The sequence below is a fragment of the Filicampus tigris genome, chromosome 6 (genome assembly GCF_054856515.1).
Source record: "Filicampus tigris isolate MCC_2025a chromosome 6, RoL_Ftig_1.0, whole genome shotgun sequence".
NCBI lineage: Eukaryota > Metazoa > Chordata > Actinopteri > Syngnathiformes > Syngnathidae > Filicampus > Filicampus tigris.
In genome coordinates this window covers 10,455,070-10,475,091 of record NC_141222.1, presented here as the reverse complement: position 1 = coordinate 10,475,091, position 20,022 = coordinate 10,455,070, and the positions used below count along the sequence as shown (strand labels likewise).

The window sequence follows — 20,022 nt, the reverse complement described above, 5'->3', positions numbered from 1 at the left end:
CAATTAAATGCCCTTACATTAATTGGCAGAAGGTCAGCTAAACCCGTGTTTCTAACTGTTGCTATTCATACTACAGAATGGCTTCGAGTTCATCTTTTTGTTCAATTAAACAGGCCCAGATTTGACACTGTATAAATCAGTGAGCAAATTGAGACGGGATTATCATTTTTGTTTGGTTGTGCGTGAAATTTTTTTGTAAAATGGGTGACTTGGCTCAGTAAAGGTTGGGAAACTACAATTATGTTCGGCCCTGATGTATATCTTCTTTTAACATTCACTGTCCTAAACCCCACTTTGCTCAGGTACAAGAGCAGTTAGAAGACCTCTTGGTTTCCGCTGGTGACGTCATTGGCCTCCAACACAATGCTGGCCCAGCCTCCCTTCTTCGATGCCAGTCCTTTCCAACCTCACTGTGGCGACAGCCTGTTTTAGTCCTCAACCATTCCGAATGGATCTTCATCAACACGAGCAGAGACTCGGCAGACAGTTTAGCTGGCCACAGTGTTGACCCTCGGCCCCATCTTGACTTGGACTCGCTGCTGGAGACTGGTGCGGGAGACTGGCTGGAGGAAGTGGTGTGCCCCATCAGAGTGCTCTATGTGGGACACAGCGAGATCTCGCTGCAGGGAGCACAGCTGTCTGCCGGCCTATCCCAGCCTGGACTCTACACCCTGCAGGTAAGATATAAAAATATGCCAGACCCCAGCATGCATTTGACCCATATTAAACATGGTGGGGCCACACGCACAGAATCTCTACTTTGACTCATGGTTTGACTAGATAAACCTGAAAATATGAATATTACATTGGTTTAAGTGCCTTTTGTAATACGCTCTGCAATAAAAGAGACAACTGCTGACTTGGTTAACTTTATTCCAGGTGACCTCTGCTGAACCCTCATATAGAACCTCAGCATCATGCCCTTTGCATGTGGTTCCTCCGTTGGGCTTAAGCATTTTACACCCACCTCTCTGGAATGGCAGCCTCTATCTGCAGGCCAACAACACTCGCGTGCTCCTACATGTCCAGTCCCGATACACCACAAGGGCATCTCAACGAGGAACTAATCGCAGTGTTACCTTTCAGCCAAACTGTCCATCAAATTTTTTAGGTAGCCCCACACTGTGCCATCCAAGGTCGCGTTCAGGGACAGAGGTCACAGAACCAAGCCAATATGCCGTACTGGATCTAAATTTAGTGGCAGGGGAGCAAGGGGGCCTAATTCAGGTGGAGCTGCAAGCCTCTAATAATATGACCGAATCCAGCTTGACTGTGATTGTTCACATGGAAGAACCACTGAGAGGACTGGTGGTCGAGCCCTTTCCTGCTCACAGGGTTCTGATGGAATCGGTTGTGGTGAGTTTTCTATTTTCTAACGTTACTTCTGCTTTACAATTCGTGTTAATGGGGTCATTACTTTGCTCTCTTGCCCTTTACTTTTCTTTTTTACATGTTTCTGCTTATTTGTGTGTTAGAGTTACACTGCATCAGTGCTTGAAGGCTCCAATCCCACATTCAAATGGACTGTTGATGACAAGCCCTACTTTACGTATTACAACACCGTCCTCAATGTGATCTACCAGCATGCCGCCATCTACAAGCTCACAGTGAGTTTCTTTTGCATGTTCAAGGTACACATGAATCCAGTACATGCGTTAAACTGGCATATGCTCTCAATGGCCACAAAGTCAGCTACTCTGGTACAACCTAATGAAATCCAATACAAGGCACACAAAAATTCTGCCATTACAAAGATTACTAGAATGGCATGAAGGTCAAAACATGAGTGCCAGCTTTTATTCACCTATAGCACCATATACTGGAAGTGCTGTAACGGCAAACTTGTGTAAATTTCTTGAGTCACAAATAACAAACTTAGATCCAGGCAAGGTGTATGTGGGCCACGTCCGGCCCGTCCGCAGTCGAGGCCGCCTTCTTCACGATTTCGCCTCGCCCGGAAGATTTTCAAAGCGTAATGCTAAATCCATGAAATACTTTGTTAATGTGTATCAAGAACTTGTTCATTGCGACATGGCTATTTTATTGTTTGATACAAGATATTAACAGGTCGCTGATGGTGTAGTGGTACACTCACCTGACTTGTGTGCGGGCTGCGTGGAATCGGTTCCCGCTCAGTGACGGTGTCTGTGTGTGCCCTGCGACTGGCTGGCGACCAGTTCAGGGTGTAGTCCGCCTTTCGCCCGAGGTCGGCTGGGGATAGGCTCCAGCGCCTCCCCGTGGCTCTGTATAGGATAAGCGGTGTTGAAGACGACACGTATTAAAATTTGTAAAAATCGTGTCCCATACACTTTTCCCATACATTTGTTTTGTCTTTTGTCTATTTACACTTATTGAGGCATTGTCACTGTGCTTACATTTACACCTGGAACTACGGTATAGTATGCATGCACATACACTAAAATGCGTTTTTAAGAACTGCACGCTGGTGTGACGACATCATCAAACAACACATACAAACATTTCATTTGGATGAGTTTGGCTTGGGCTTACTCTTTCCTAGATAACCTCTTTCCTAGGTAAACTCTGCATTAGGCTGGGCATCATTTTCTCAATTAATGCACTAATGAGCTTTCCCTGTCGTTCCTTGGCTGTGCATGTGTCTTTAATTGCTGCATTTTGATTGATGAAAATCAGCTTGCAATGACAGTATAGATCATATCTGTCACGTACACTGCTATCACACTGAAACATATATCCTGTATTGATATCTGATTTCTGTCCGCACATGATTTGGGCTCCGAGGATCTCGTTTTCCTTTTCTGCTTACGCTGCCATGATGCGTATTTGAAGTGGACCAATGCTATCTCTTCCAGGTGACGGCTATGAACCATATTAGCAGCCTCACAGAGCATTTCAATGTCACTGTGGACCACCTGCAGCCCATGACTAACCTCACTGTGAGGGGTGTTCCAGATGTGGTCCCTCAAGGCTCCACTCAGACACTCACCGCTTCTGTGCTCGTGGACATGTCCGTGTTGGCTACATTTCGGTATGAACAGAGACACAATGCATAAATGGATCTTTGTATATGTAAATATATGAATATATGTATTGACATGAGTGTATTTATATGTATATATGTATATATTTTTTCCACTATTCATTTTTCTTCCTCTCTTATTCGCCTTCCTCTTTACTCTTTTTTTCCTGCTGTTTCTCCCAACTTTAGATTTATAACCATGTGGTTAGAGTAGATTGCTGCTGACTCAAATTTTCCCTTCTACTCTGCTCTTTTCCCTGTACAATTTCTCTGGTTTCTTCCAGATTTTCCGCATTTACTTTCCTCCGGCTTCAAATAACCACCGTTCTCAGTGTGGGCTAGTCTTTCTCTTTGCCTCCCACTGCTCTAACCAGTCTTGGTCCAATGAGTCTTATTGAATTTCCACTCCTCCACATCCAAACTCTCCATTGCTTCGTCAGAGACAATTCCCAATTTCCAGTCTGCATTTGACTGTGTGTGCCCCAGCGTGTGTGGGGTGTTTTTGTGTGTTCATTAATGGAAATGGTCATCATGGCAAACATGATAATTGTTTTTATTGAAAAAACAAATAATGTAACACCCGAAACTTTAATTGTTTCACATTTTCCCATTTCTCAGATGGTCTTTTGGTGATGGGGGATATAAAGAGTTTGAATTTAAGCCCCCCTACGCACCATCCCTTGTCAACCCAGGCTCCCCCAATCAGGTCCTCCTAAGCAACAACATCACATATATCTACTCCCAGCCAGGTATTCCTATGTCCATCTTTCGGACAGAAATAATACTTCGTTAAGCCTTTGATTGATACTCAAATTTACAGTACCCAATCTATTCTTTTTACTTTGTGTCTCCAGGAATATACACTGCGCTGGTTTCAGTGTCCAATCGTTATGAGAACAAAAGTCAGAGCATTAACATGAGCGTCTACAGCATCCTCACTCGGGTCGATATACAAACAGAACCACGACTTCTCCTTGCTAGCAAATCTGCAGATTTCGAAGCGCACCCATTGCCCTCACCCTACGGCATTCACTACGACTGGAACTTTGGCGATGATACTGCTCAGGCTCAAGGTCGGCGAGTGGCTCACACATACACACGCAGCGGTGCATTTAATGCCTGTGTGTCAGTAAATAACACAATCAGCTACACCGTGGCTTGCGCTGAGATGTTCGTATTTGAAGAGATCGAAGAGTTAACAGCTGAAAGCTCCTCTCCTTCGGAACTTCACAGTCCGACTATAGTGAAAGCACACCTTGCAGCAGGTAATAATATCACATGGACATTCTCAATGGGGGATGGCAGCAGTTACACTACATCTGAACCCCACGTGTCACACAGCTACGCTATAGATGGCAACTACACAGTCAATGTGACTGCCGCAAATGCTGTGAGCTCTGGCTGGACACTCCTTACAGTGCAGGTGTATGTGTTCCAAGTTATCAGGATAGAGCCTTCCGGATGTGTGCAAGAAAGGACCCCCATCAACTTTGATACATGGGTGTCTGGCAATGTTTCAGCTAGCCTTTATGAGTGGAGCTTTGGAGATGGAAGCCCTAACGAGACACACCTCGGGAACCCCAAAGTCTCACACACCTACAAGACAAGCGGGAACTACCGCCTTTCTCTTAATCTTTCTACTGGGATCGACAAGGCCTCCAAGGCCAACTTCTTCAAATGGGTGTGTGTAGAGCCAGCCTTAACCAGCATCAACCTAACCCTCGCGAAAACACACTACGCGGTCGGAGAAGAGATTCGGCTGCAGGTCAGAGCCGAGCCAGAGTATACCTACAGCTATCAGTGGAACTTGGGTACAGTTGAAGAACCTTTGCTGACTCATGCCTCCGGCAATGTCCTGACAACATATGAAAATCCAGGTCGTTACATCGTGACGGTAACTGTCTCCAATAACATCTCCGCAAGTAATTCTAGTGCTGTGGTTGAGGTTCAGATGCCCATAGGGCCCATTTTTATTCTACATAATGGCACCAAGTACAATTACCTTATACTTAGGGAACCATATTTTTTCACAACCCCAGTCTCATCTCCTGATGTCACTCACACATGGAACTTTGGAGATGGGAACCGCTATGAGGGGCACAGTGTCCCCTACACGTACAACCTCTCTGGAAACTACAATATCACATTGACAGCAGCCAACTTTGTCAGCAGGAATCACAGTATTTTACCCGTTGTTGTGCTCTCACCAATTCGTGGGTTAACTGTCAATGCTAGCCTAATAAATGTTCCTCTGAACGCCTCAGTCCACTTTGAGGCTCACCTTGTGGAGGGAGATGACGTCCGATTTTCCTGGATCTTGTGCGACCGCTGCACCTCTATTCCAGGGACCCACACCATGTTCTACACCTTCCGCTCAGTTGGCACGTTCAACATCATCGTGACGGCAGAAAATGACATAGGGACGGCCCAAGCTAGTATTTTCCTGTTTGTTCAACGTGAATTGGAGGGGCTCCATATTTTACCCGAAGAGGAGATGGGAATAGGTGGAGACACAGGCGTGGATGGTTGCTGCTTTGCTACAAACCGTATTCTCCACCTTCATGCGGGCTTAAAAGAAGGAACCAACATGACTTTTACTTGGAACATCATCAGTAAGCTAGATCCCTCTAGCTCAAGATTCAACATCACTGGCAAGACGGTGGAGGTCAATTTCTCCACACCGGGGCCGTGCCTTATCATTCTTCGAGCAGCTAACCTTCTGGGCCAGCTGTCCGTCAACAGAACCGTCCACTTCTTAGAGCCAGCCGGAGGAGTGTATCTGCAGATCAGCAACAACCCCGTTGCTGTCAATGCTCATACCAATCTGTCAGTTTCCACTTTGGAGGGCTCAGACCTGCAATACCGCTGGTTTGTGAATGGAAATACGTTGCAGTGGAAAGAACCCTGGAAGACTCACGTGTTTCAGAGTCCTGGGCTATATCTGGTTAGTGTGGAGGTCTTCAATGAGGTTAGTTCCGAGCTCGTGTCTGGGAGGATCAGCGTCCAGGAGGTCATCTCTGGGCTTGGGTTCACAGCAACCGATGTGACTGAGCCGAGTTACGTAGCAACAGGCGCCCCTGTCATACTGCACGGGGAAGTGGTGAAAGGGACCGATGTGACATGGACATGGATGCTTGATGGAAGAACAGAAATTGGACAGAACACATCTGTAGTGTTCCAGGAGCCAAAGACAGCCATTGTCACACTGAATGCCACCAACGATATCAGTCAGAAAATGGTTTCAAAGGAGTTCTTTGTTCAGGACAAGATTCAGGGGTTAGAGTTGCGGGCAAGTAAAAAGATTGCAGTGGTCGGTGAGAGGGTGGAGTTCACCATTTCTATGGCAGCTGGCTCCAACGTTGACCTGATCCTCAGCATCAGCGGAGATGCCACTGTTACCCCGCAACTCAACCAAACCTATGTGCACGTATTCACCAGGGTAGACACCTACATGGTCAACCTCACTGCTCATAATCAGGTAAGAGCAACTCACCCCAAAAGAGGCAAAAAAAAAGCACCATTGCAAAAAATCTTTCCTTATTCTGCTTTTCTGACATTGTATTTTATTGTATCTGGTCTAATGCAAGGTCTGGAGATTGTAACAGATTTTATTGGAACACATTTTAAAGCTTGTCATTAGGGATGCTCCGATCGATCGGGCACCGATCATGACCGGCCGATTTTCGTGAAAAATTACGTGATCTGAATATTTGATCAAAGCCTTTTATTACCGATCAAAAAATCAGATCACCGCAGCTCATGCTTCGCAGCCTACAGCCATGAGAGACCACCCTGCAGTATTTTGATCTGTTAAAAATTGTGTTACTAAAAGCTGGTAAATTTAAGTTTTTCAGTTATCTTTGTGAGTAATTGTTGTATTGTGCCAGCAAGGGTTTTGTATTTTTTCATGCTTTTGAAAATATATATACAGATTTTTGTCAAAATTACGGCAGTAATATGGCTGCTTCTTTTTCAGATAATATTGCATAACACAAATCACCACAAATAAATGGTAAAATATACAGATATTCCATGTGATCGGTATCGGCCGATCCCACTCATGCATCATTGGTATTGGTATCGGTGTCATAAAACCCTGATCGGAACATCCCTACTTGTCATAGTATATTAGAAGAGTCACTTATTATATTTAGAGGTTAGCACTCTTCAGCACCCCCACCGCCCTCTCTCAAATTGACTCAGTTTATCAGGTGTACAGTAGCTCTTATGCACTTTTAACTGAATTAACTATTTACGTTAATTATGTGTATGCGTTGTTTTGTACCAACCCAGGTAAGTTTCAAGAGGCGGCACCTCCAGGTTGAGGTGATGGAGCCAGTTCGTGGACTATCTATCCAAGGAAGCTGCGCCGCAATCCCTGTCGGAGTGAAGAGAATATTTGCCGCCAGCATCATGACGGGTAAACCTGTTAGTTTTCTCTGGACTTTTGATCTGCACCACCTCCACAAGACATCACATATTGGCAAGGAGGTAAAACTGCCCGAATGTTTCACCTACATACTCATGATTATAACCCTTTCATCACATCTTGAGCTGTGACTTGTACAAATAGTGATTTTTCTCACTGCCTCATCCCCCCCCAACCAGGTGGCCTACATACCAGAAGAAGCAGGTTTACTGACCATTTACCTGAAGGCCTTCAATGCATTGCATGCTCAGAACATCACCAAGCGCATCCTTGTGCAGAACCTGCTGATGTCTGCAGGCCTATATGCAACACCTCAGGACACTTTGGTCAATAAAACGGTCACTCTGGTGGCTTCTGTCACACCCAGATCGAATCCTCTAGAGTGCTTCTGGGACTTTAACGATGGCTCCACTCCAGTTCATACCAACACCACTACTGTGGGCCATGAGTACAAAAACCCAGGAAACTACATGGTTCAAGTATGTTTAATAAATGGACAGGGCCGTGATTATGTGGATAGCTATTTATGAATGTTTGGGGTCTGCTTGGTATTTACTCACCAAGTGTTTTTTTCCCTCTGCCAGGTGAACTGTAGTAATCTGGTGAGCTGGGTGTTGGCCCAGGTTGAAGTAAACATCAGTGTCCTGGAGTGTGACGAACCAGAGGTGCAAGTGATTCAAGCTCCCCGTCTTGCCATCTGGAGATCGCAGCCCACTTTTGTTGAGGCCACTGTGGACCTGAAAGGCTGTATTATATATGGAGCACAGTACCTGTGGCAAGTAGTCACAACACCATCCTGTGATAATAGTGACCACCTGCTTCCCTCTGGGGTCTCGGCGGATCCCTTTCAGCCATCCCCTAATACAGAAATCCCCCTCCCAGCGGAGGTGGATACGCGGCGGCTACAACTATCGTTGCCCAAGATGGCGCTGGCTACAGGGAACTACACTTTGGTGTTTTCTCTGTCATATGAAGGCGTGCCATTGAGGAAAGCAGCCTGTCTGCAACTTAGCGTCATGGCTGCAAGGTCAGTGAAAACATGTTTTATGGCACTTCTTGTTTCATTGATCATCAGTCATGTGTGGGTTGTATGAAAACAGGCCATACTAACAGAGGTATTTCAGAAATTGTATTTATATTGTCACATTTAATTGTGTTTTGATCAAGTACAAATATCTAGCACAAGAAACACTGTTTTATTTAAAAACAAATCATACAAACTTAGAAAACAAACTTATATTTAAGCTTTTAAAAGACTTTCAATGTCTTACTTTTTTGCTTTACTTTTACGTTTGTGTTTTACTTACACATACATTAACAGAGCTGTGGAAACACTCACATATCCTTGATTAAAATGGTTGAAAAAAAGAAAGAATGAAAAACAGTCCCTTGTGTGTGCTGCCACTTTAAGGGTCGAGAGAGAGGCCAGTAGCGCTACGTATGAAAGTAGTGCAGCAGTAAGTGTTACACAATAACAAATAGTTGGCTCCACAGAGAAAACCACAATGACAGATTGCTGTGAACCCAAGCTCAGAGATGACCATCTATTTTTATTTATTTTTTTTGCTCTCAAGTATCACAATTAGGATATATTCGTCATGGCTGCATAAAGAGAAAAAAAGGGTATGGAATCGGTGATACTCAGATGGGAATCGGGCCTCTTTCAAATGTGGATACAAATCTGATACTTATGTGTTAGATACCTGCCAATGTTAGTGCAATGAAATGCATAGGTTGGACATACCTCAACAACTAAACCGGATGTTTCATTATTATTATTATTTTTTTTTTTCAAAATGAATAAAATGAACCTTCATCAAGAAAATATACAGTATGTGATTGTCAATCAGTAATATTACTTACTGCATTTGACTCTGATTTTACTGAGATTAGTGACCCAATCAAATCTGATAGCAAAACCGAAATTTGAGTAAAAAATGTAGAACGCATGCAGTTTTATGTCATTCTTATCCCTGTTGTTCTGTCACAGGCTAATGCCCATCATTGAGGGTGGCACCTACAGGGTGTGGTCAAGGACCCAGGACCTCCAACTCAGTGCAGAGCAGTCCTACGATCCCAATATGGACCCGGAAAGCCAGTCCCTACTCCACTACCATTGGGATTGCCAAAGCACATCAAAAGTGAGATTATGAATGCAAAAATACTGATTTACTTGTTCAATAATTGTGATAAAATAGTACAGCTATTGCGGTCATCGGCATGTCCATCATCAAATGGCGTGTCATAAATAGTGACACATTCTTAATGACTTTTTGTTGAATTCCATCAAGGCCCAATAAATGAACTGGGAATCGTTGTGTCCCGAGCCTGCAGTTTCATTTATGTAAAACAACTGTGCTTGCTTTATTTGTATTATTATGTACCTAATGTTCCTTGGAGCTTTTAAACTGGGTTTCATCAAATCAGCACTCGTATTCACATATCTAAGTATACTTTTGAAAACTCAGGTAACGACCAATCACGGCTCATCTTTAGAAAGTTATGTAATTAGTCAACTAGTTCTGAGCATCGAATGAAGTGAAGAGGGATTTACAATTCAGAACACATTGCAATCTTTTGTGTGTGCGCGCGTGTGTGTTTGTGTGTTTTGCAGTGAGTGTGCATTCATTTAGTCTTTTTCACACTCAACACGTTTAAATTCTTTGGCTGGACCGCAATATAAAACCCCGGAGAATGGGTGTGTCCGCAATCTGTGTGTCTACATGTGTGTGTGCGGTGGAGTTTCTGTGCCTGTTGTATTACAAAGTAGGCAGGCATTTCAAGGGTTATTCAGCTGTCAAATGTTCAACGCAGCCTGTCACACCTGGACCTGGCTTCCTCCCTTGCCAATTAAGTTACATTTAAACATCACACACCTTCACAAACCGAAGTCTTGCATAAAAAGTGACGTCTCCTGCGAACTGGATCTTGTTCATACTGACACATTAACCGTGCTTCACTATACACATCTGTTCTTCTAATGCATACAAACATTACTGGTATGTACAGTAGTTGTTACAGTTTTCTGAAAACTGAACTGAATTTCCAACTTAATCTCTTCCTGCAGGGTCCAGAGCACTGCTCCAGCCTGAACTTTGGCTTGGGCTCCAGCGGTCCTGTCCTAGGAATATCTGGCTCTGAGTTAGAGGCAGATGTTGAATACACTTTCAAACTGTCTATTAGCAAAGATGGAATGACACCAGAGTCAACCACACAAACCGTGAGTGTGCACCTTGTATAAATACATCCTCCCGGCGATCCCCTCTAAAAAGCAATCAGAATTGAGGAAAACTGAACTAGAAATAAGAATAGCGGTAGCCCATGCTTTAGTGGCAACAAAAAGTAACTCAGGTAGACTTTGACCATCACGAACATTGCGGTTAGAGCCCAAATTCCTGTGTGTTGATTATAGTTTGTCAAAAAATCCTAGTACCCGTGCTTATTGTTTTCTAGCCTTAAAGCAGTACTGGAAAAGAATTCGACCTCAATGAACATTTTTCACAACTCTTTTGATGAAACAATGACTTACAAGTAGTTGAATGGGACTTTGTCATGCCCTGGGGGGTTCTGTATCGTTTTTACTGGCACTAAGCAACTTTGAGGAGAATGGGAGCAACCCAAGCACAACAAAAAAATGTAAATGTCCTGAATTGCTTTACGGCATACTCACTTCCTCCTTTCGCTACAAGGACGGAAGTCGATTCAGACGCCTACGTGCTATTACTGGTGTCATGGCAGAAGCCCCAATACACACAAAGAAACAATAGTATTGTTTAAACAAAATTAGATTCATTACCTCATCGCTATTCATCTTTCACAAAGCCAATGGAAATAGAAATGTAATTCAGTCCAGCTTGCAGGCCAGCGAGAGCTCAGGATTTCACGACACGACGCGCTGGCGCGCATGGGAAATGTGGTTGGCTTTTGTCAAAACACTAGCGCTTTTGTCCACATTGCGCCGCCATAATCAACAAAAACTGACATATGACACAGCGTTGCTTTACATGTCTACCACATTTGAAGTTTGTTTGATTTCACTTATTCAAGAGCAAGCTTTAAGGAAACTGAGAGGGCCAGAGTGCTTATTGTGCTGTGATTTATTGGATGGGTTTGTTCCAGTATCGCTCACAAACGTGTGTGATTGTCTGTGCGTGCGTGCGCATGTATGTGCGACGACAGGTTCTCGTCCAGAGTGGTCACATTCCCATGGTATATCTGGAGTGTGTGTCCTGTAGGGCACAGTCCATCTACGAAGTCAGCCAGAACTCCTATGTCTACCTCCGAGGAACCTGCACTAACTGCCAGGGCTTTCACCGCGGGGTAAAAAAAACACACACCTTATCAAAATCCCACTACTCAGTGAAATGAGGTCAGTGCTACACACAGACGACAGTGAGGTCATTATTTCCAGCGTCTTCCTCCTCCTCTTTCTGCATCTCCTCTGTCCTTTGCTATTCCAACTTTTCCGCTTCAGGTATTAGTGAGTGGGTGAGAGACTGTGGTCATTGTATAAGTAGAGCCTGAGAGAATAAAATCCACCCTCACTGAAAGTGGAAAACATTCCGAAAAGACCAAATACGAGCTGAGTCACTTGGTGCTCGAGTGTATTTAGCAGCTGGATGTGCTTATGTGGCTTAGCTGAACCCACAACTCATTGTCTCAGTCGTGCATATAATCCAAATTCTAACAATGGAGATGCAGTTTAATCTAGGGTGACATTCAAACCTGCAGCGCACAAGCTAATTCTTCTGTCTTTATCAGAGATGGACTGCCATGACGCTGCAGAACGAGACTCTGATCCTGGACTCCTCCTCGACCACCACGGGAAATGATTGCATGAATTTGGTGCTGCGTCAGGGTGTCCTTCGCCACGGGGACTCGTACATTTTCACCCTGCACGTAGCCGATGACACACTGGATGGTGAGGGTGCCGCCTCCATCACGCTGCACCACAACATGCCTCCGGCTGGCGGGGAGTGTCACCTGAGAGCGGGAGGGGAGGCAGGAGGAGACAATGCTGAAGCAGATGGTGGAGCTTGGACTATTCGAACGCTGTTGGACAGAGTACACTTCAACTGCTCAGGTACATGCTTTACACAAATGTATCATGTTACTCTTGGTTTAAATCCCTTATTTAATTGACCAACCTTGTGGGGCAGTTTAGTTTAAGCCCTGTTGCAGAAAGCAAAAAAAGGGCATGGTCCAAGAAATGGAGCTGGGATGAATTGGATTTGGAAAATATTGAGAAAACCCTTAAATCCCCCCCCCCCCCCCCCCCCCCCTTCCCAAATCCCAATCCCTCCTGCCACCAGGTTACAGTGATCGGGGAGTCTCGGAAACACCTTTACTCTACAGTTTGTTGGTGACCCGCTGCAAGGAAGACTACTGTGAGGAGTTCTGTGTGTATAAAGGCAGCAGTCCAGAGCATTCGGCGTTCCTTCCTCCAGGCTTCAGCTCGGCTCGACACCGCGTGGCTGTGTCTATCACAGTGGAGGACCTTCAGGGAGCATCGATCACTGCCCTTAACAAGTAACTAAATTAATTTGGGCTCGAGAACACTTACACTAATTATTAACTAAACGCTCACTTGCCTGAGCAAATAGCAGAATCGCCGGTAGCCATGGATATTGTTGTTGTGATCGGATACAGAGGAAACTACGGGGGCTTAGATACACAAAAAATAAAAAAAATCGAACGTGCCGATTTGAACGTTTTTAACATCGTTTTATCCAGAAAATTCGGTTTCGGTTCAAAATCGCTTAATCGAGCAGCCCTACTTGATAATGTCTCATATTTGACCAAGGTATTTATGTTTTAAGTTTGTATCGTGCATTGAGAAATAGTACATTTCAAGATGGGGCATATACAATCAAAGAGTTAAAAAAAAATGGAAACTGAGGCACTCAAAGTATTTTGGATTAAAAGGCCTATATTTTAACATGGCCAGTTGGAGATAATGCCTACGTGTTTCAGCCTTGGTAGGCCTTCTTCAGGGCAAGCTTGAGTGGACTAGCATGGTACTGCTTTTATACAAGTAGGTCACATGATCTATGTGGGCTGGACCCATGCAGTCAGCTGGTGCATCTAATCGGCAACATTCCAAAAGCAGCTACTAAAAATAAATCACAATTGACCATTAATATATACAATTATTAACAATATCCTTTTTATAAAAAAGACCTAGAAAGTAAAGGGATAAAATCCAGTTCGCCATTGAGATCAGGAATTTTAAAAGCCACAGAGTTTCCAGTCTCAATGGCGGTCCAGTCCCTTTACTTGAAGGTCTTTTTTGTAAAAAGGATATTGTTAATAATTGTATATATTAATTGTCAATTGTGATTCATGCCCTTTTTTTCCATTTTTTTCGAAGTCCTATATTGATCCCTCGACTGAAGAGCACCAAAGAGACATCCGAGAAGCACTCCTGCATGCATAGATTGCTTGAACACAATGAAAGAGTTGTCTGAAATGTTGCTTATTACCATCAGAACATATGTAACGTTTTTGCTGCATTCAATTCACTGACCTGTAGACAGTGGCTCCATAAAATAATTTGAGCTACTCTTAGGCCGGATTTACAAGGAATCTAAATAGCGGACACTAAATTGCGTGTTCACTCACTAACAGATTGCGTGCACAGTTGGCAACTTGTGCACAAGTGGTTGAGACTACTATATTTAAAAGAGGGATTTACACCGGTCGCTCCAATGGATTTCACCATAGAACATTTGGGAGCACAAAACCAAGTTTAAAGTGATAAAATTGGACGTGTTTATGGGAGACTAGCAAGTTGCAGAAAATAATTTATTGTTCAGATGATTTCGGTGAAGCTAGCAATCACATAAAATACTATCTATTCTATAAATACCATTTAAAAGTAGGGATGTTATGATTCACTCAAGCCCCGATTCCATTAAGGTTTCAATTCCCGATTTTCGATTCGATTTGGTTTTTTTTGTTTTTGTTTTTTTCGCTACGATGCTTGTCTCTGTGCACTAGTGTGGTGCTGCAGCCATCTACAAACGCATTATGCAATGATGTTTGGTGCAAGCGTGTCATGTAGAGCTGCCACAAACTATTATTTTGCTAGTCAACTATTCACCAACAGTAGTTTTAATTAGTCAACTAATCATTCGATCAGAAACTGGCACACGGGAGTCTGTGTGCTAACATATGTGAATGATGAGAGAGAGGCTAGTTAACATGGCGTCGCAAATCGATTCTCTTATATTTTTACATCGATGCATATATATCGCATTTATATCGATTTTATATCAATTTTCGATAAATCGTTACATCCCTATTTATTTTTTCGAACTTTATTTTTATAAATCAACAGTGTAGAACATTCCTTGACAAAACAACCGAATAAAGTAAGAAAGTAGTAGAAATCAAAAACAAGAAAACCATGTGCATATAAATTTGGACATCAAAAAAGACAGAAAAAGACTGAAAAGTGAAACATAGATATGTATCGGTGTGAACGTTAACATTAGAGCAATGCAGTATTCTGATCAATCAAACATATGTCCCACTATGGGCCTCCATCTCTTCAGACCTCATTTGTGGCTTTGCAGTTAAGACCTCCATTTCATAAAGCTCCCTAAGCTTCTGCTTCCACAGTGTCACCCTGAGTGGACGAGGTTTCATCCAGTTTATTGTCACACTTTTCCTAGCAGTCATCAAGAGTATCTGCAGCAGGTGTTTTTGGTCTCTGTTGTAAATATCAGCTTCAGACAGGAGATCAAAAAGGAACTGTTTTGGGTTAGTTACATCCCTATTTAAAAGTATTGCTTTCTGGATCACTTTCAATGAATTTCAAAACACGAATGAAGGTCATAACTAATAAGACAAACTACTGATTACTTTGTGTTTGTACACAGGTCAATTGAGGTGGTGCTGCCAGATCCACCAGCTGTGTACAGTAGTCTTCCTCACTGGCTGGCTGAGTTGACTGACAGCAGACTTAAACAGCTTCTGGAGCAAGGAGACTCCCAGAGGGTCAGAGAGCTATCCTTGGCTCTTATTACTGTTCTGAATGAGGTAGGAGAGGCCTAAACATGAAGACTTGAATGTACTGAATGCATCCATCCAATTCATTACTTGACCACCACAATCACTTCACAATTATATTTTACAGAAACACAACACAGAATAACAGCTGGCAAATTTTCAACATCAGCTGGAGCAGTTCAGAATCACTGTTTAGCTAATAATGTGACAAAAATCTAAAATAAACCAAATACATCCTACATCATATATATACAGTACTTACAGACATTCTATTTTAGAAGGCATATGAGAGGATGGACAAGAATGTAATTCACTCAGAATAATATTCTGTCAGCCATGAATGTCCTTTAATTCCTGTCCATACCTACTGAACAGTCTTTATTGTTGCATGAGAAAGTAAGATCGTGTTGTTATACCCGCGTTTAATCATCAAAACCTCATCCGATTATTATTATTTTGAATAGTTCATGAAACAAATATTAGAATTTAGGTTGCAAATGTCGGTCACTGCTTCTGACACTTTGTAAGCCTCGCTGGCCCCAGCCGACCGCCACATGGTGGATGTATGTCCCTGTATATGTCCATAGCTGTACTAATTCCTGATTGTATGTCATAACAGTACGAGCAGAGCAGGAAGTCAACTCGGGTGTCTCTAGTGGAGCGGATTTACCGAGTCAGAGTCCGCAGCAACATTACCAGGGCGCTGACTGCACTGGATCTGAACACTGTTAATGACATTCAGCAAACTTCTGCTGCGCTGGCACAATGCACAGTGAGTATAATGATTTGTCTGCAGAGGGCCAGACAGGGAAAAAAGACCTTTAAGAATGAAAGAAGGAACCAACGTAAAGAGCATACAAGAAGTAGTCGTTGTTTCCTATGTGTGTTTTTAGGCAGTGAGTCGGGAATTCATCTGCGAGGAGTGTCAGAACAGCACACTAAACAAACTTGAGTCCATGTTAGAGATTCTGCAAAATGACACCAAGCAGGGGACGGTTACTCCAACTGAGATAGCGGACAACATCCTGAACATCATGGGTATGTCTTGATTGCTTTACTTGGATTATGTCTTAACACATATTCAATTAAATTATTATTAGCCCGTATATGACATGCGCGTCATGAAAAAAATGACGCCTCTCAATGTCCCACTTATTTTTAGCTAACCCCTTTCCTTGTATGCTTCCTGCAGTTGCCGGTTCCACCACTAAGTCTCCTTTTCCCTTTTCCTGTCAGAAGACATTTACAACACAAATACAACCTCCAAATACCGCAACTTCAACAAATTACTTTTCAGTTCTTTACAACTTATAAAATGTCATATAACACTGGTGTGTTTAATAATTTGTGCGTTTTAACAAAAACTCTATTTTTATTTTGGGGAAAAAAATAGTGTTATAATTGGGAGGTCCCCAGGGCGTTCATCCTCCCCACTTCTTCTCTAGCTCTTTTCTCTCATATATTCCAAAAGGTGATCTAATCCATCAAGTCAGCCAGTCAGCATCTTACTTCCAACCCGCCTATGTGGATTCTGCATCAGTCTTCTCTACTTCTCCGTTGACCTCGTCTGGCGCATACCATGGAGGTATCCAGTTGGATCCCTCCCCTTCCTCCTTAGAGCCACACCCACTGCGAGTGGCGGCCAAAGCCTACAGCCTGTCCTCGGTCCTCATGCTCATCCTTATGCACGGCCGCGTCCTAAACGAGGAACCGCTTGTGCTCCGAGGATCGGAGATAGCTGCCACGGGAAAACTGGCAGACCCTCAGAGCCTGCTCTGTTACCATGGCAACAGCAGTCCAGGTGGGCCTGTATATTCTGTATGGACCAATGAGTCATAGTCTGGAGATTTGTGTAAATTGTAAGGAGGACTGTCAGGATCGATGTGTCTTGATAGTGCCATCTCGACTGTTTCTAGAGTGCCAGCGGTTCTCCATCCCCAGGGCGTTCAACAGCAGTCTTGGCCGAGCAGCTGCAGGGAACAGTGTCATGCAGTTACTCATCCAGGTAAGTAAAGTAAATATGAACTCTGCACAATTGCAAAGACCAACATCGTCTTTCGACCCTTAACCGTATGACGTCACATTTGTACGCTGTGTGCAAAGGGTTCCATTAGGGGTGGGCGATATGACGATATTAGATCGTTAAGCGGTTTAACGTGTTCACGATCTCACAAAGCCGAAAGATCGTTTGATCGTCTACGTGGCACATTCTAAAACAGTTTAGGTCTATGGCGGCGCAAAGCCGTTGGCGCGTATACCCGAACAACCTATCCAATCCAATCCAAAAGTGTAGACACTCTTCTTTACAATCAAGTACAGTAATTAACGATATAGGGACACCAATGACCGATAACACTCATGATGGATAAGGCTTCTTTTCGTTTTCTTTTGTGTGCGTGCCTTCAAGTAGGGCAGCTGGAAACTAAGTATTGTATGTAAACTGACGTCAGCGGGAAGGGTCTATACCAGACATGTACAAAGTCCGGCCCAGGGGGCCAAATGCGACCCATGCTCAAATTTCCACCGGGCCGCAGCCTCTGGCATGAATTTAATCCCGTCACTACTGTTGACCACAGTAGAAAATACACATGTACAAACAAGCTATTTTATATTTCACCAGAAGATGGCAGCAGAACTGTGGCCGTGCTCTTGGGTGCTTTCGGAAATACGCTCTGAGCGTGCCCTGATTGTCCAACACACCACTCTCAAGGTTGTGTTAGGTGTCAGAGTGAACTCCTCGCCGCGTTACCTTTTTGTGGCCCTTTCCAGCCCATTTCTAAAAATAAAGAATGTAGTGAAGAAAAAAAGTTGACAAGCTAGGGCCGTTGCTTCCACAGCAAGTGGAAATTGGCAATTTTTTTTCACTGACATACAAAACAACACGACGGCCCCTAACAAATTTTCACCTCATCAAATCTGACCCGCTTTGCAAAACGTTTGGATGCCCCTGGGCTATAGTCATGATTTCTCCTTGCATGAACCCCCTTTTTTTTCTCCACAGTTGGAGTCTAACCCCTTCCCCTTCAACTACGTAGCCAACTACACCGTCTCCACAGAGGTGGCATCCATGGAGTTCCGCACTGAAAATGGCACCCAGATCCCCATATCCGGACTAGATGACAATCTCGCCATCACTGTTGCCATTAACAATGGCACTGGCGGAGAGCTCGGCACAGATCCCTCAGTTGCAGCAGGTGTGCCTACGGCTGGAGCTGTGAACATCAGCCAGTGCGACTCTGTCATCGTCAGGGTCATCACAGGGAACAACAATCGACAGGCTGGACTATTTATACAGCTCAACTTCACCTCTCTGGAAGGTCATTGCTCAATTTTATGTATTTTAACTGTGAGTAAGCAGGCGCATTTATACTGTGTCACTAGCCGGGTTTACACGGAGACTTTTTTGTCGTTCATATTGAAATCAGTTGTTTACATGTGACGTGATCTTTTCCGATCAGCCGCTTACTCGCTCCACCCTGTTAATCAGATCAGCCGTGTGACACGCGGACATCGATGTGAACATCACGTGATCTATCAATATGGAGCTCATTTATTTATTCAGCACAGTATTCACAATTTTTAAACACTTTTATTAAAGCAGCATCTTGATAAAAACAAGTTATCGGTACTTTAAAACAAGTTCTCGCGTCGCAGACGGGCTCTGCTCGATGCTGCCATTTTAAAGTGCGTTATACAACGACATCACTACGCATTTACGTCAAGACAGAGCATGCGAAGACCGGACGCAGCGTGTATATTCCGATTGAACTGTTTACATGACGCTCGTTCGGATTGGCAAAAGGAATATACCACCCCTGTGAGTTGAAATTAATTTCCATTTATTCCAATTGGGGTGTTTATATGGAGCATTTTCATTCCCATTGGTCATTCGGATCCTTTCTAATCGGAATACATGGCTCCATGTAAACCTGGCTTCAGTGAGAGAGAAAGAGAGTTTGATGTCTATTCTTGCCCCCCAAAAAATGATACTTGGTAAAATGCTGTCTGTAAGTGCTTTTTAAAAGACTGGTGAACATTTCTCGTTACAAATTTGGTGACTTCTTATTACACAAGAACATTGCAGATAAGAACTGGAAACATGAATGAAATAGCCAATTGTCAAATATTTCTCAGTCTGATTGATAATGATAAATAGTTAACATTTTACACCGACAAAAGTTTGAGTCAAGGCACATTTATTTCATTGAAAAAAATTCTGCGGCACACCAGCAGCTGAAATTGTGAAAAAAAAAGCTTATTTTAAAAAGATAAGTGTCATATTGTTTAAATAAGCATTTTTTAACATTGAAGAATGACGTTATAGTATAACGTCTAGAATAGGAATTAAATAAAGACAAAGAAATACGTATTTTATAATGTTTCATATTAGTACTTACTCAGTGTGAAACATGGGCCTGTTTGGATAAACGGATGATGATTTCCCACGGGTCACCTGACAATATCTCGCGGCACACATAGTTTGAAAAACACTGATCTACGGTATGAAATGCATGTAAAATATAATTCTAACCTCTAAATAAATAATGTGATGACAATGTGAAATAATATTTTTTGTTTT

At 43.3% G+C, this 20,022-nt stretch overlaps 1 protein-coding gene across 1 annotated transcript in view; it reads left to right on the top strand.

The window, feature by feature from the left end:
• Window positions 1-20,022, top strand: part of pkd1a (polycystic kidney disease 1a) — a 72,553-nt gene that overhangs the window by 34,521 nt on the left and 18,010 nt on the right. Inside the window, exons 14-33 of the mRNA XM_086034696.1 lie at window positions 303-677; window positions 880-1,356; window positions 1,476-1,607; window positions 2,835-3,010; window positions 3,620-3,750; window positions 3,856-6,479; window positions 7,295-7,492; window positions 7,610-7,909; window positions 8,015-8,457; window positions 9,421-9,571; window positions 10,498-10,650; window positions 11,610-11,750; window positions 12,192-12,513; window positions 12,743-12,959; window positions 15,314-15,473; window positions 16,063-16,215; window positions 16,337-16,481; window positions 16,915-17,244; window positions 17,360-17,448; window positions 18,445-18,760. Coding sequence (XP_085890822.1) covers window positions 303-677; window positions 880-1,356; window positions 1,476-1,607; window positions 2,835-3,010; window positions 3,620-3,750; window positions 3,856-6,479; window positions 7,295-7,492; window positions 7,610-7,909; window positions 8,015-8,457; window positions 9,421-9,571; window positions 10,498-10,650; window positions 11,610-11,750; window positions 12,192-12,513; window positions 12,743-12,959; window positions 15,314-15,473; window positions 16,063-16,215; window positions 16,337-16,481; window positions 16,915-17,244; window positions 17,360-17,448; window positions 18,445-18,760 — 7,033 coding nt within the window. The remainder of the gene's footprint in view (window positions 1-302; window positions 678-879; window positions 1,357-1,475; window positions 1,608-2,834; window positions 3,011-3,619; window positions 3,751-3,855; window positions 6,480-7,294; window positions 7,493-7,609; window positions 7,910-8,014; window positions 8,458-9,420; window positions 9,572-10,497; window positions 10,651-11,609; window positions 11,751-12,191; window positions 12,514-12,742; window positions 12,960-15,313; window positions 15,474-16,062; window positions 16,216-16,336; window positions 16,482-16,914; window positions 17,245-17,359; window positions 17,449-18,444; window positions 18,761-20,022) is intronic.